The 11,325-nt window shown below is 41.8% G+C and overlaps 1 protein-coding gene across 1 annotated transcript in view; it reads left to right on the forward strand.

The window, feature by feature from the left end:
- Positions 1-7,446, forward strand: part of LOC119425779 (mucin-5AC) — a 32,831-nt gene extending 25,385 nt beyond the window's left edge. Inside the window, exons 39-49 of the mRNA XM_037693329.1 lie at positions 1,207-1,328; positions 2,273-2,304; positions 2,380-2,548; positions 3,506-3,601; positions 3,884-3,924; positions 4,025-4,213; positions 4,464-4,562; positions 4,667-4,795; positions 6,039-6,078; positions 6,156-6,276; positions 7,174-7,446. Coding sequence (XP_037549257.1) covers positions 1,207-1,328; positions 2,273-2,304; positions 2,380-2,548; positions 3,506-3,601; positions 3,884-3,924; positions 4,025-4,213; positions 4,464-4,562; positions 4,667-4,795; positions 6,039-6,078; positions 6,156-6,276; positions 7,174-7,372 — 1,237 coding nt within the window. The 3' untranslated portion in view covers positions 7,373-7,446. The remainder of the gene's footprint in view (positions 1-1,206; positions 1,329-2,272; positions 2,305-2,379; positions 2,549-3,505; positions 3,602-3,883; positions 3,925-4,024; positions 4,214-4,463; positions 4,563-4,666; positions 4,796-6,038; positions 6,079-6,155; positions 6,277-7,173) is intronic.
- Positions 7,447-11,325: the final 3,879 nt, after the last annotated feature.

Genomic DNA, 11,325 nt, shown 5'->3' on the forward strand with positions numbered 1-11,325 from the left:
GTCTTGAGGAACGTTTAGAGGTGACAGGAACACCTGGAACCTCAGGGCTCCTGAGGAACGTTCAGAGGTGACAGGAACACCTGGAGTTTCAGGGGTCCTGAGGAACACTTAGAGGTGACAGGAACACCTGGAACCTCAGGGGTCTTGAGGAACGTTTAGAGGTGACATGAACACCTGGAAACTCAGGGGTCTTGAGAAACGTTTAGAAGTGACATGAATGCGCAGAACCTTAGAGGTCCTGAGGAACGTTTAGAGGTGACTGAAACACCTGGAGTCTCAGGGGTCTTGAGGAACGTTTAGAGGTGACAGGAACACCTGGAGTCTCAGGGGTCTTGCGGAACATTTAGAGGTGACAGAAACACCTGGAACCTCAGGGGTCCTGAGGAACACTTAGAGGTGACATGAACACCTGGAACCTCAGGGGTCTTGAGGAACCTTTAGAGGTGACATGAACACCTGGAACCTCAGGGGTCTTGAGGAACGTTTAGAGGTGACATGAACACCTGGAACCTCAGGGGTCTTGAGAAACGTTTAGAAGTGACATGAACGCGCAGAACCTTAGAGGTCCTGAGGAACGTTTAGAGGTGACAGGAACATCTGGAGTCTCAAGGGTCCTGAGGAACACTTAGAGTTGACAGGAACACGTGGAACCTCAGGGGTCCTGAGGAACATTTAGAGGTGACATGAAGGCTTGTAACCTCTGAGGCAGAACGTAAAGAACAAGGAGCTGGAGTCCCTGCTCCTTGTTCTTGTGGAAGAGTTAGGGTTAGGAGTGGTAGTAGCTCAGAGTCACCCCAACACAAAATGATAAGGACGTAACAACAAAGTCCATCAGACCATAAAAAAAAAAGAAAACAAGTAAGAAAATGTGAAAACAGATCAAATCAAATAAAAATAAACTGCGATCATTTCCTGAGGAGTTCTAGATGTTTCAGTGAAACCTGAAGAAAAGAAAGTGATGCTCCTCCTGTCCGAGCTCAGAGTTTGTTTTGTAAGGACTCTCAGATACTACCACACCTAACCCAAGCTCCACATCTGTAACCCTGACTGAGGTGGAGCCATGTTCCTGCCTGCTGCGGCAGCCGTTCAAGCGTTCAGTTCTTTCTGAGGCTGTCATCCAAACGTATTTACTGGTTCTATTTTCTAACAGACAGACAGGTGAGTACATTATCACCCATGTTCCTCATGGACTCTTGTCTCTGACAGGTACAACAACAAGTTCCAGACAGACCTGAACGCATCATCCAACGACACAAAGGAAGGCTGTTTCTGTCCTCCAGGATCCACCTTGTTCAACCCGGTCTACGACACCTGTGTCTCTTCCTGTGGTAAGAACCAGCAGGTCCACTGGGTCAGGTCTGAGCTCAGCTCTGATGTTTTTGTATTTTAAAAAACAATAATCAATGTATTGTTTTTGTTGACTCAGAGACTAAACAAATAATAAATAAAAACAGACATTAAATGTTTCAAAACCAACAAAGTCCATGCTCAATAATCCAGGTATACAATCCAACAATTTTCAGTCATGTCATCTATCTTTCTTTTCTGTCCAGATGACCTGACTGAAAATTGTTGGATTGTATACCTGGATTATTGAGCATGGACTTTGTTGGTTTTAAACCAGTTTGACATGATTGTCGACAAGGGAGACGGCCGGCACAGGAGGAGGGGGTGTGCCAAAGAAACAATCTTAGCACCAACTTTGGAGTAAGCTGTTGGGGGACGAACCAGTTTTTTTTGTGTGTGTTTCCTTGACTGATGAAGCCTTCTGGATGGAAGGTGAAACATTTCAGCACAAAAAAAGAAACTGTCCCGATGACCTGACTGAAAATTGTTGGAGACATTAAATGTATTTTTATGTAAAACATTTGTCTCAAACTGCTGAACCTGTGCCCGTCTTTACTTCTAACAGTCTGTTTATCTCCAGTCCTCTGACGGACCCGCTGATCGTTAACCTCATTAGTTCCTAAATGTTCCTCCTGGTTCTGATCCGGACTTGTTGCTGCCATCAGACTCAAAATGACCAGATTATGTCCTAAAATGTTTTTGAAGCTTTCAGGCTGTTTTGAAACCAAACAAGTTCTTCATTTCTGAGCAACGTTGTTCAGCTCAATTGGTCTGGTTTATTTATTTGTTTATTCATTCATTTATTTATTTACTTCCTTATTTATTTATTACGATTTCTTTACAGATTTTATATTGTAATTTGTTTAAGTTGCACAGTTTGTCTCATCATTTATCAGCTATAAACCAGTCTGTGTTTGGGTTTCAGGTTGTGTCGGTCCAGACGGAAAACCCAAGCAGGTGAAAAACTAAAGAACCAGTTACAAACTCAGGTACCGACCTGTGGTTCTGACCTGGTTTGTTCCTGTTTGACAGCCAGGTGAAATCTGGACGAGCGGCTGCAACACCTGTGTGTGTGACCTGGATTCTATGAGTGTCCACTGCCAGCCGGTACCGTGCCCGGCAGAACCGAGCCCGGACTGCAGCGAGCCGGGTCAGCAGCTGGTCAACAAAACAGATGGCTGCTGCCCAACACAGTCCTGCGGTGAGTCTGAGGACAAACAGTAAACAAAACAACGAGTAAACAAAAGAAACTGTAAACAAAACAAGCTGTAAACAAAACAAGATGTAAACCTCCGTCATCATATTTTCATCTTTACATTCAACATGAGTCAGATTCGATTCACTAAATAAAATTAAAGTTCTGTTTCTGAGTGTCAGAACCATGTTTGGACCTCTGTCAGAAACTAAAGGGTTAAATGTGTAAACATGCAGAAATATTATTTTCTTTTTAAAACGAGGCGTAACATTAAAATAAAAATTTATCTTATCAGTACTTGAGTTTAACCAAATACTTTCCTTTTTTTGTAAATTGTGAATAAATTTGCAGTTTATTTATATATATTTTCATTTTTTGAAGAACTTTGTCAGTATCTACCCACTAAACCAGAGCCACCTCTAAGAGGGGCCGGGGTTGGGGGGGGGGGGGGGGGGGTGAGCCCCCCTGGAGAAAGGCTCTGGCCCTCCATGGCCCCCCCAAGCAGAGAGTCTCCTCCGAGTCTTGAGCTTTGCTTTTGGTGCCCATGTTTAGTTTCTTCTGTCTGTCTGGGCTTTTCCGAACTCTTTAAGTTAAAAACAATTTGTTTTGAACAAACAGTGAGTAAATATTTATTTACAATTAGATGAACGAGCAGGTCAAAGTGAAACAGAGTCAGGTGTAATGATGCAGATGGTCTGAGCGTCTCAGAAGGTCTATAAACATGAATATTTGGATCATTTCAGTAGTAAAACGACTCTGGATCAGGAGGTCTTTGACTCCAACATCAGATTTTATCCACAGCAGAAGAAATGTGCTGAGATTTGGTTCCGGTTCCTGAACTTTGGACCATCATCCTGCAGGAACTGATCCGGCTCACTGACACGATGCGATCACTGGACCGAGGACAGAAACATGTCCACTGTCCTGTTTTCAGTGCGTTTAAACTGGATGTCTCTCTGACAGAATGTGACGTCAGCCTGTGCTCGCCTCCTGGCTCCTGTCCTCTGGGGTTCCAGCTCAGCACCGCCAACGGGACCTGCTGCCAGTCCTACAGCTGTGGTACGAGACCCTGTCCACCTGTCCTTGTCCTCTTTGGACATGGACAGCTCACACCACAGATACAGACAGCTATTACTGACAAATATAAAATATTTCAGATAAATATTTGAGTTTAAGGGAAGAAAACCTCTGATATTAAAACAAATCTATATTTTATTTTTGCTTCTGATTTAATTCAAACTTCTGAACATGTTTTTTTTATTCAGGGTTTATTTAAAAAAAATTGGGGGTTTGGGTCAAACTGGTTCTGACTGTTGTTTCTCTGCGTTGTGGTCTCTGCAGTTCCTAAAGGTGTTTGTGTTTACGACATGACTGAGTTTCAGGTAAATAAGCCCCTCCCCCTCGCCTGTAAAGATCAGATGATTCACTGACGGGAAGCTCTGTGACACTGAAACCACTACAACAACTTTTATTGTTTTCCAGCCCGGAGCCAAGATCCCAACTCCAGAAGTGTTGTCAGAAACGAGCCAAGGGACCGTCACAACCTTGTTATTGGACCCGTCTGAACCTGGACCCTGCCAGGACTGCTACTGTGGACCCAAAGTGGACCCTAACACCAAGCTGAACACCATCAGCTGCACACCGACCGTCTGCAACACCAGCTGCTCTGAGGTAATGACAAACTAAAATCTGCTGGGACTCACCAGAAGCTTGGGTCACAGAACCAGACTAAAGAACCAGCTGAAAGCGTTCAGGTTCTAATCACCATGGTAACAGAGACTGGACCCATCCCCTGGAGGACCTCTGGGGTCCGGTCTGAGAAACAGATTTTGTTGATCTGTTGTGTAGAAAAGTCCTTTAGAACCTGAAGGTTTCAGTCCAACAGAGCAGAACTGACATCGGGTTTTCTTTGTCTCTGCAGGGTTTTGAGTATCAGCTGAGTGAAGACAGATGTTGTGGCGGATGTGTTCAGAACAGCTGTTTGCTCGTCTCGGATAACCAGACGGTCCAGATCATGCAGGTCGGTTCTGTTTCATCTGCAGCTCTTTTTATAAATGTTTCATCGGATTCACTCAGACCTGGTTCTGGTTCAAACTGAAGGGCGATCTTTTTGTTCTGGAACAGGTCAACGCCACGTATGTCCCACCTGAGGACAGGTGTGTCCAGTACACCTGTCAGAAGGTCAACGGACAGTTTGTGATGAGGGAAACCAAGACCACCTGCCCGCCCTTTAACCCCCTGGACTGTGAACCCGTGAGTTTACTAAACAAGAACCAAGACCAACTCGGTCCTGATGGACCAGAACCACTCTTTGACTAAAACTCAAACTTCAGATATCCAACAGAAAGTGAGTCAAGTAGAAACCCGTGACAGCACAGAATCAAGGTGCAACCCCGGTTTCACTTTGTCCCCGCGCTCTGACCGGATCCATGAGTCCCTGAGCTGCATCATGCAGACACTGTATGTGCGATGAGGGTTGCCAGATAAATTTAAAACATCTTATTTACCCTCTCCTTTTCTGTGCACATGTTCAACAAACACAACACACACCTCATCTTAGAATAGCTTTACTCAGCACATATGACAGTTTAGGTTAAAGTACTATCATTTTAAAGTAACAGTACTATAGTTCATAATTTCTTATGTGGCAACCTGACTGAAATGGAAACTACAGGCTGTTTTCATGTAAACCCGCTCATTTTTTGTTTATCTCCCCCAATAAACAGAAAAAATGCTAACGTTTCCAGAGGTTGTTCTCGTGTAAACAGGGCCTTATAGTAGGCACTGTAGATCACTTTGACTTGGTCATTCTAAAAGTAGTTCGCACGCTGAAAAAATGTGGGCACCCCTGCTTCAGAGGACCAGCCTGGGCTGTCAGACCACGTAACGGGTCAGTCCCAGTGCCGAAACTACCTGTCCCAGGTTTCAGACTGTCCACAGGCCAGGTGTGTTGAACGGAGATCCTGGTCTACAGTCCCAAACATCCAGCTCAGAACATCAGCCTTCCCCAGGACTTGGGACAAAACAAATTCCTCTGTGTGTGTTGGAACCGTTCTGCTCTAAAAGCTGAAGTTTTGTCTTGTTACGGTACCAACACAGCCTTGGTGGTCAGGGTTAGACTGGACCCCATCTGGCTGTAACCTCCAGTTCTTCTAGTTCAACATTCATGAAGGAAAATGCTTCTTCAATATTTAAATTGGTCTTTTTTTTTATTATCTTTTTTTTCCCAATTGTGCTCCGGCCTCTGATAGATTGAATCGTCGCTGCAGCTGCTGAGGCGGGTACAAAGTGACCAAGTGGTTTTAGAAGGAGGGACGAACTGATCTGGAGCCTGTTGTGCTCCCTCACAGTTCTGACTTTACATTTGTTTCCATAAGTGTCATACTAAGTGTTGGAGGGCAGATAATGTGGTTTCCATTCCTGACTAAGGCAGTTAAAATGGCTGCCTCTCAGGTTTCTGTGTGGCTATTTTAACAGAGCTGTGTTTCTCCTGCAGGGCACTGAGGTGACAGATGCTGCAGGATGCTGCATGTCCTGTAAGTTCATCCTGTTCCCTGATGAAGGTTCCCCTCAGACTACATGTTGGACCAACACCTGTGCTCCTGTGTTCCAGGTGATGTAAAGAGTGTGTGTCAGGTCCAGAGTCAGCCAACAAAGATAGAGGTGAACGGCTGCATCAGCTCGGAGCTGCTCAACATCTCCTCGTGTGTCGGACACTGCAGAAGTTCAGCCATGTAAGTATTCTATCAACAAAACATAAGAAATTCATCTAAAGTGTAAATCTAACCCTGAAGCGGGAGAAGCAGCTAGTTTCTAGAAGCTACAGATGTTGATTTTTATTATTTCTTATTTTTTAAATAAATAAATAAAACTACTGCAGCTTCTACAAACTAGCTGCTTCTCCAGGCTGCTCAACACAGCACCCTTATCTTGTTTGCACCTTCAGCTTGTTAGCGCCTTTAGCTTGCACTTTTGGCTTGTTAGCACCTTTAGCTTGTTAACACCTTTAGCTTGTTAGCACCCTTAGCTGGTTAGCACCTTCAGCTTGTTAGCATCTTTAACAGGTTAGCACCTGCAGCTTGTTAACTCCCTTAGCTTGTTAATTCTCTTAGCTTGTTAGCACCTTTAGCTTGTTAGCACCTTAAGCTTGTTAGCACCTTAAGCTTGTCAGCACCTTTAGCTTTTAGAAAACATAGCATCATTTACAAAAAGGACTGTTGAAATTTGTTGAAGATTTTTTTTTATATAAAAAAGAACAAAAACTAAAACCAGTATTAGCTGGTAAATTAAATAACTTGCCTTGACTTTAGTTCTTAGCAAATCAAATGCTAACACTAAATTTATCAAGTGTCTGAAATTAAGCAGATTAGCATCTTATTTAGCACAATTTAACCAAGATGTTTGATGCTAAAAAAAAAAGCTAAATAATTAGCATCTTACAATGCTGATTTAGCGTTCAGCTCGATGCTCTAAACACTGACTCAACATTCATCTCTGAACTCAAATGCTGACTCAGAGATCAGGCAGCTCTGACAATACTCTAAACGCTGACTCAGCATTCAGGCAGGCCTAAAATGACTGACGGGTTTCTTGAGAAGCCGAAGGTTCAGCTGATGTTTGGCTCTCTGCAGGTACTCTGCAGCTGCTAACTCCATGCTGTACTCTTGTGAGTGCTGCCGGGAGGCCTCCAGCTCACTGCAACAGGTGGTTCTGACCTGCTTGGACGGGTCCAAGATTCAGCACACCTTCACTCAGGTGGAATCGTGCGGCTGCAGCCCAGAGGAATGTCCTGAGAAAACAGCCGAAGGCCCGCACCGCAGGAGGCGCTGAGTCGATCCTTCATCTGTAAAATGTCTGAAGTTTGATTTTATGATTCCTTCTTGAATTAAAATATTTCTGCAAAACAAACTGGTGTGAAGATTATTAAAGACTCAGACCATTTCAGCTGTTGAAGTCCTGGGAGCTGAAATGAAAACTTGAAAAGCTCAAAACTGGTGTAAAGACAAAACTTTAGCTAAGGGATATAAAAATAAAAAAGTAGTTTTTTTCTGCCAAAAGGCTGAAATCTGTTGGAGAAGCTGAAACTGTTAGAATAATTTAACATTATCCCTTTCGCTGATTAAATAAATAAGCCACACAGGAAGTACTTTCCTAACCCCAGGTTTAATCTTGCAAGATGGAACAGTTGAAATACAAACAGGCAAAATGTTCACATGGCGCTTCATCTCCAAGTTTGCTCAAAAACAGCATAAAAACGTGTCTTTATAATGTTATCAGAGGTGCTGCCTACCAGCTTCGGCTTTGAGTTTATGAGCTGAGAGGCTCCATGCTTCTGCAGCACTGTCCAGACAAAACACACACACACACACGGCTCATATGTACATTTGACATTATTAAGTGAAAAACATCTGTGACCTTTCACATCTTCCATCAGAAACAATCAGGGCAAGCTAAACTGAACAGCAGCTAAAAGCAAAAACACCTGAACAGCAGCTAAAAGCAAAAACACCTGAACAGCAGCTAAAAGCTAAAAGCCTTGAACAACAGCTAAAAGCAAAAACACCTGAATAGCAGCTAAAAGCTAAAACACTTGAACAGCAGCTAAAAGCTAAAAGACTTGAACAACAGCTCAAAGCAAAAACACCTGAACAGCAGCTAAAAGCTAAAAGACTTGAACAACAGCTCAAAGCAAAAACACCTGAACAGCAGCTAAAAGCTAAAAGACTTGAACAACAGCTAAAAGCTGAAGTTAGTGAGACAGTAGCAAAAAGATAAAATCAGCTAAATTTGAGCTAAAAAGTAAAATGAACTAACTAAAACAATCTTTGTGAATCTTTAAGGAGATCTTGATGTTTTAGGATAAAAATGTTTGTTTCTAAATAAACTGAAATGTTTTGAAAAAACATTTTAGCTGCCTGTTCATGACTCAGCTGAACATTTAAAAACACTGTGTTCAGAAGAAGACCGATTGATAAAAATGCTTATTCGTCTTTAAGAATATTTCTGAGCACAGAAACAAACTTTCAGAAATAAAATGAAATCACGACAGGAACAACTGTAGGTGGAAGAGTTTTTAATCGAGCACAAAAACTTTACACGACTTCCAACTAATAAAAAAACATTTAAAATCGTTTTGCATTTTTTAAGATTCAATCGTTAAATTACTGAGTGACAACATTTTTATATTAACATTTATATCTTTATGAGGGCAAACACAAACACACTTTGATGTTTTTCTGGACAGAATCTCTTATAAGATCAAGTAAAAACAGATTTGTACATAAAACAAACAGACTCGCTGCAACGCACGTAAAGCAGGTTACCACAGCAACGGGACTTGTTGCTCATTTAACCTAACATTTAAAATATTTACTGACATTTAAGTCCTAATGACTGAAACTGCTTCAAGCCTTAAATGGACAGTTCAGCCATTTTGAAGTAGGGTTTCTGTGTAAATGTTATAAATAGTGAATATCTTACCTGTTGCAGATAGCTCTTTGAACTGTTTAATCCTGGCCAGACTGATGTGTTAATGGCTAGACAGAATGGAACACAGTCTGACTGTGACTCCAGTTCATGTTAACACTTTTTTGTAAACATTATACCGTCATCAATTTCTATGAACTAGCTGTAGCACTTCCTGTGAAGCCTGGGGGCATTTCCTGCAAGAAAATAAACTGATGGAGATATAAAAGATTAAATAATAATGTTTGCATGAACATCTGTAGTTATTTTACTTACAGCAGCTTAGTCCTGTTCAGACCAGCCTATAGCTCATCAGTCCTGTCAGAATCAAACTATTTCTCCAAACTGAAGTTACCTGCAACAGGTAAGATATTCTTTTAATCCATTCTACAAAACCCTGCTGTAAAATGGCTGGAATATCTATTTAAATTTTAAAGTTAAGGCTTTAGTCTCTTTAAGAATCTTTGTTAAAGCTGTGGAATCCATATATCCATTACCCGCTTCTTCCTTTCCGGGTCACGGGGTCACTCACTGGTGCCCATATCCAGCGGTCACTGTGCAAGAGGCGGGGGACACCCTGAACAGAGTCCATCACAGGGACACATAGAGAGGAACGATACAACCATTCACTCTTTCACTCACATCTAGGGACAATTTAGAGTTACCAATCAGCCTAGCATGCATGTTTTTGGACTGTGGGAGGAAACTGGAGTACCAGGAGAAAACCCACGCATGCACGGAGAGAACATCACAAAGTTTAAACTTAATTTGTTAATTTAATCTAGGGCTGGGCGATATGGACCAAAATTAATACCTCGATATTTTAAGATGAATGGCGATATACAATATATATCTCAATATTTTTTTCCCTTTCCACAAAGTAATTACAAAAATATATTTCTCGAGTCAAAGCTTTGTCCCAATTGTCACACAAGCACATATAGTAACAAACAGCTGTAACTCAACAAAATAAATGTCTAAAAAATAAACAATTTACATATATTAGTTTGTTTTTTAGACTTTTATTTACATCTATTAAATAATAATCCCCTTCAGCTTTGCCGCCTTCACGATGTTAAGTGTGTGTGAACTGAAGCTGCAGCTCTGACAGAGTTCAGCCTCCTTCCCTGAAACAAACCACAACACTCATTTAGCCGTGCTGTGCCTTATGAGAGGAACAGTGAGAGTGCAACATTAATAAATCAGCAGCTTATCATTTCACTAAAGACATGGTCCTTAGTGGCTAACAAGACGGCTAACTTTAGCCGTCTTGTTCCACAGTTAAGACTGGGACTGTGTCTTTAGTGATATGATAAGCTGCTGATTTATTAATGTCGCGCTCTCATTGTTCCTCTCATAAGGCACGGCACGGCTAAATGAGTTTTATAACTTGGTTTGTTTCAGGGAAGGAGGCTGAAAACACAGTCGGAGATGCAGCTTATAACTTAACTTATAGCACTATTTTAAATGGTGAAAATGATTTTTAGTTCTGACCTTTTGTTGCGACTTGTTTTCGGCATTGTCTACAGAAAACATTTTTCTGCTGCTCATCTTACAATTTAAATCCAAACCATCTTGAAAATAACAGCCACTGTTTTTCTTTTTGCTCAGCAGCTAAGCTGCTCTTCATATCTCCAGTGTTTACTTGTGTTAAACTCCAGCCCACCTAGAGGAAAAGGAAGAGCGGGGAGCGTGCGCAGCTGAGGGGCTGTGTATTTGTATTCAATGAGGGAAAAGGAGGGACCGCGTGGGAGAAGACAGCAGGCGGATTGTTCTTATATCGCAAATGAAATTATCTCGATATTTTTTAAATATCGAGATATCGCCCAGCCCTAATTGAGTCATTTAAGGGACATCAGATGTCAGGAAGTTGATAGACCTGCCCTGACCTCTGACCCCTGATGGACCCTCCCTGACATCTGACCCATGATGGATCCACCCTGAAGCTGCTGGATCTTATCTGAAAGACCGAGGCAGCCACTCTGAGGATAAAAACATTTTAAAGTTTATTGTCTGATTTTGCTCCTTTTCGCTGAGTCAGAAACAAAAAATCAAACTTGGGAAAAGTTTTTAACTTTCATCTGAACTCCAACATAAAAAACATAAACAACAATAAAACAAACTCAGAAAAATAAAAGCAAATATTTCAGGTAAACAAGGAAGAAACACCTCCTGCGTTCTCCATTTGTTGACATGTTGTTGTTCAGAAGATGCATTGTTTATATATTGTTGATGTGTTGTTGACATGCTGTTAGGGTGTTGTGTTTAGCTGATGTATTGTATGTTGTTGACATGCTGTTGGGGTGTTATGTTGAGTT

Source organism: Nematolebias whitei, chromosome 2 (assembly GCF_014905685.2).
Source record: "Nematolebias whitei isolate Nwh7 chromosome 2, NemWhi1, whole genome shotgun sequence".
Lineage (NCBI taxonomy): Eukaryota > Metazoa > Chordata > Actinopteri > Cyprinodontiformes > Rivulidae > Nematolebias > Nematolebias whitei.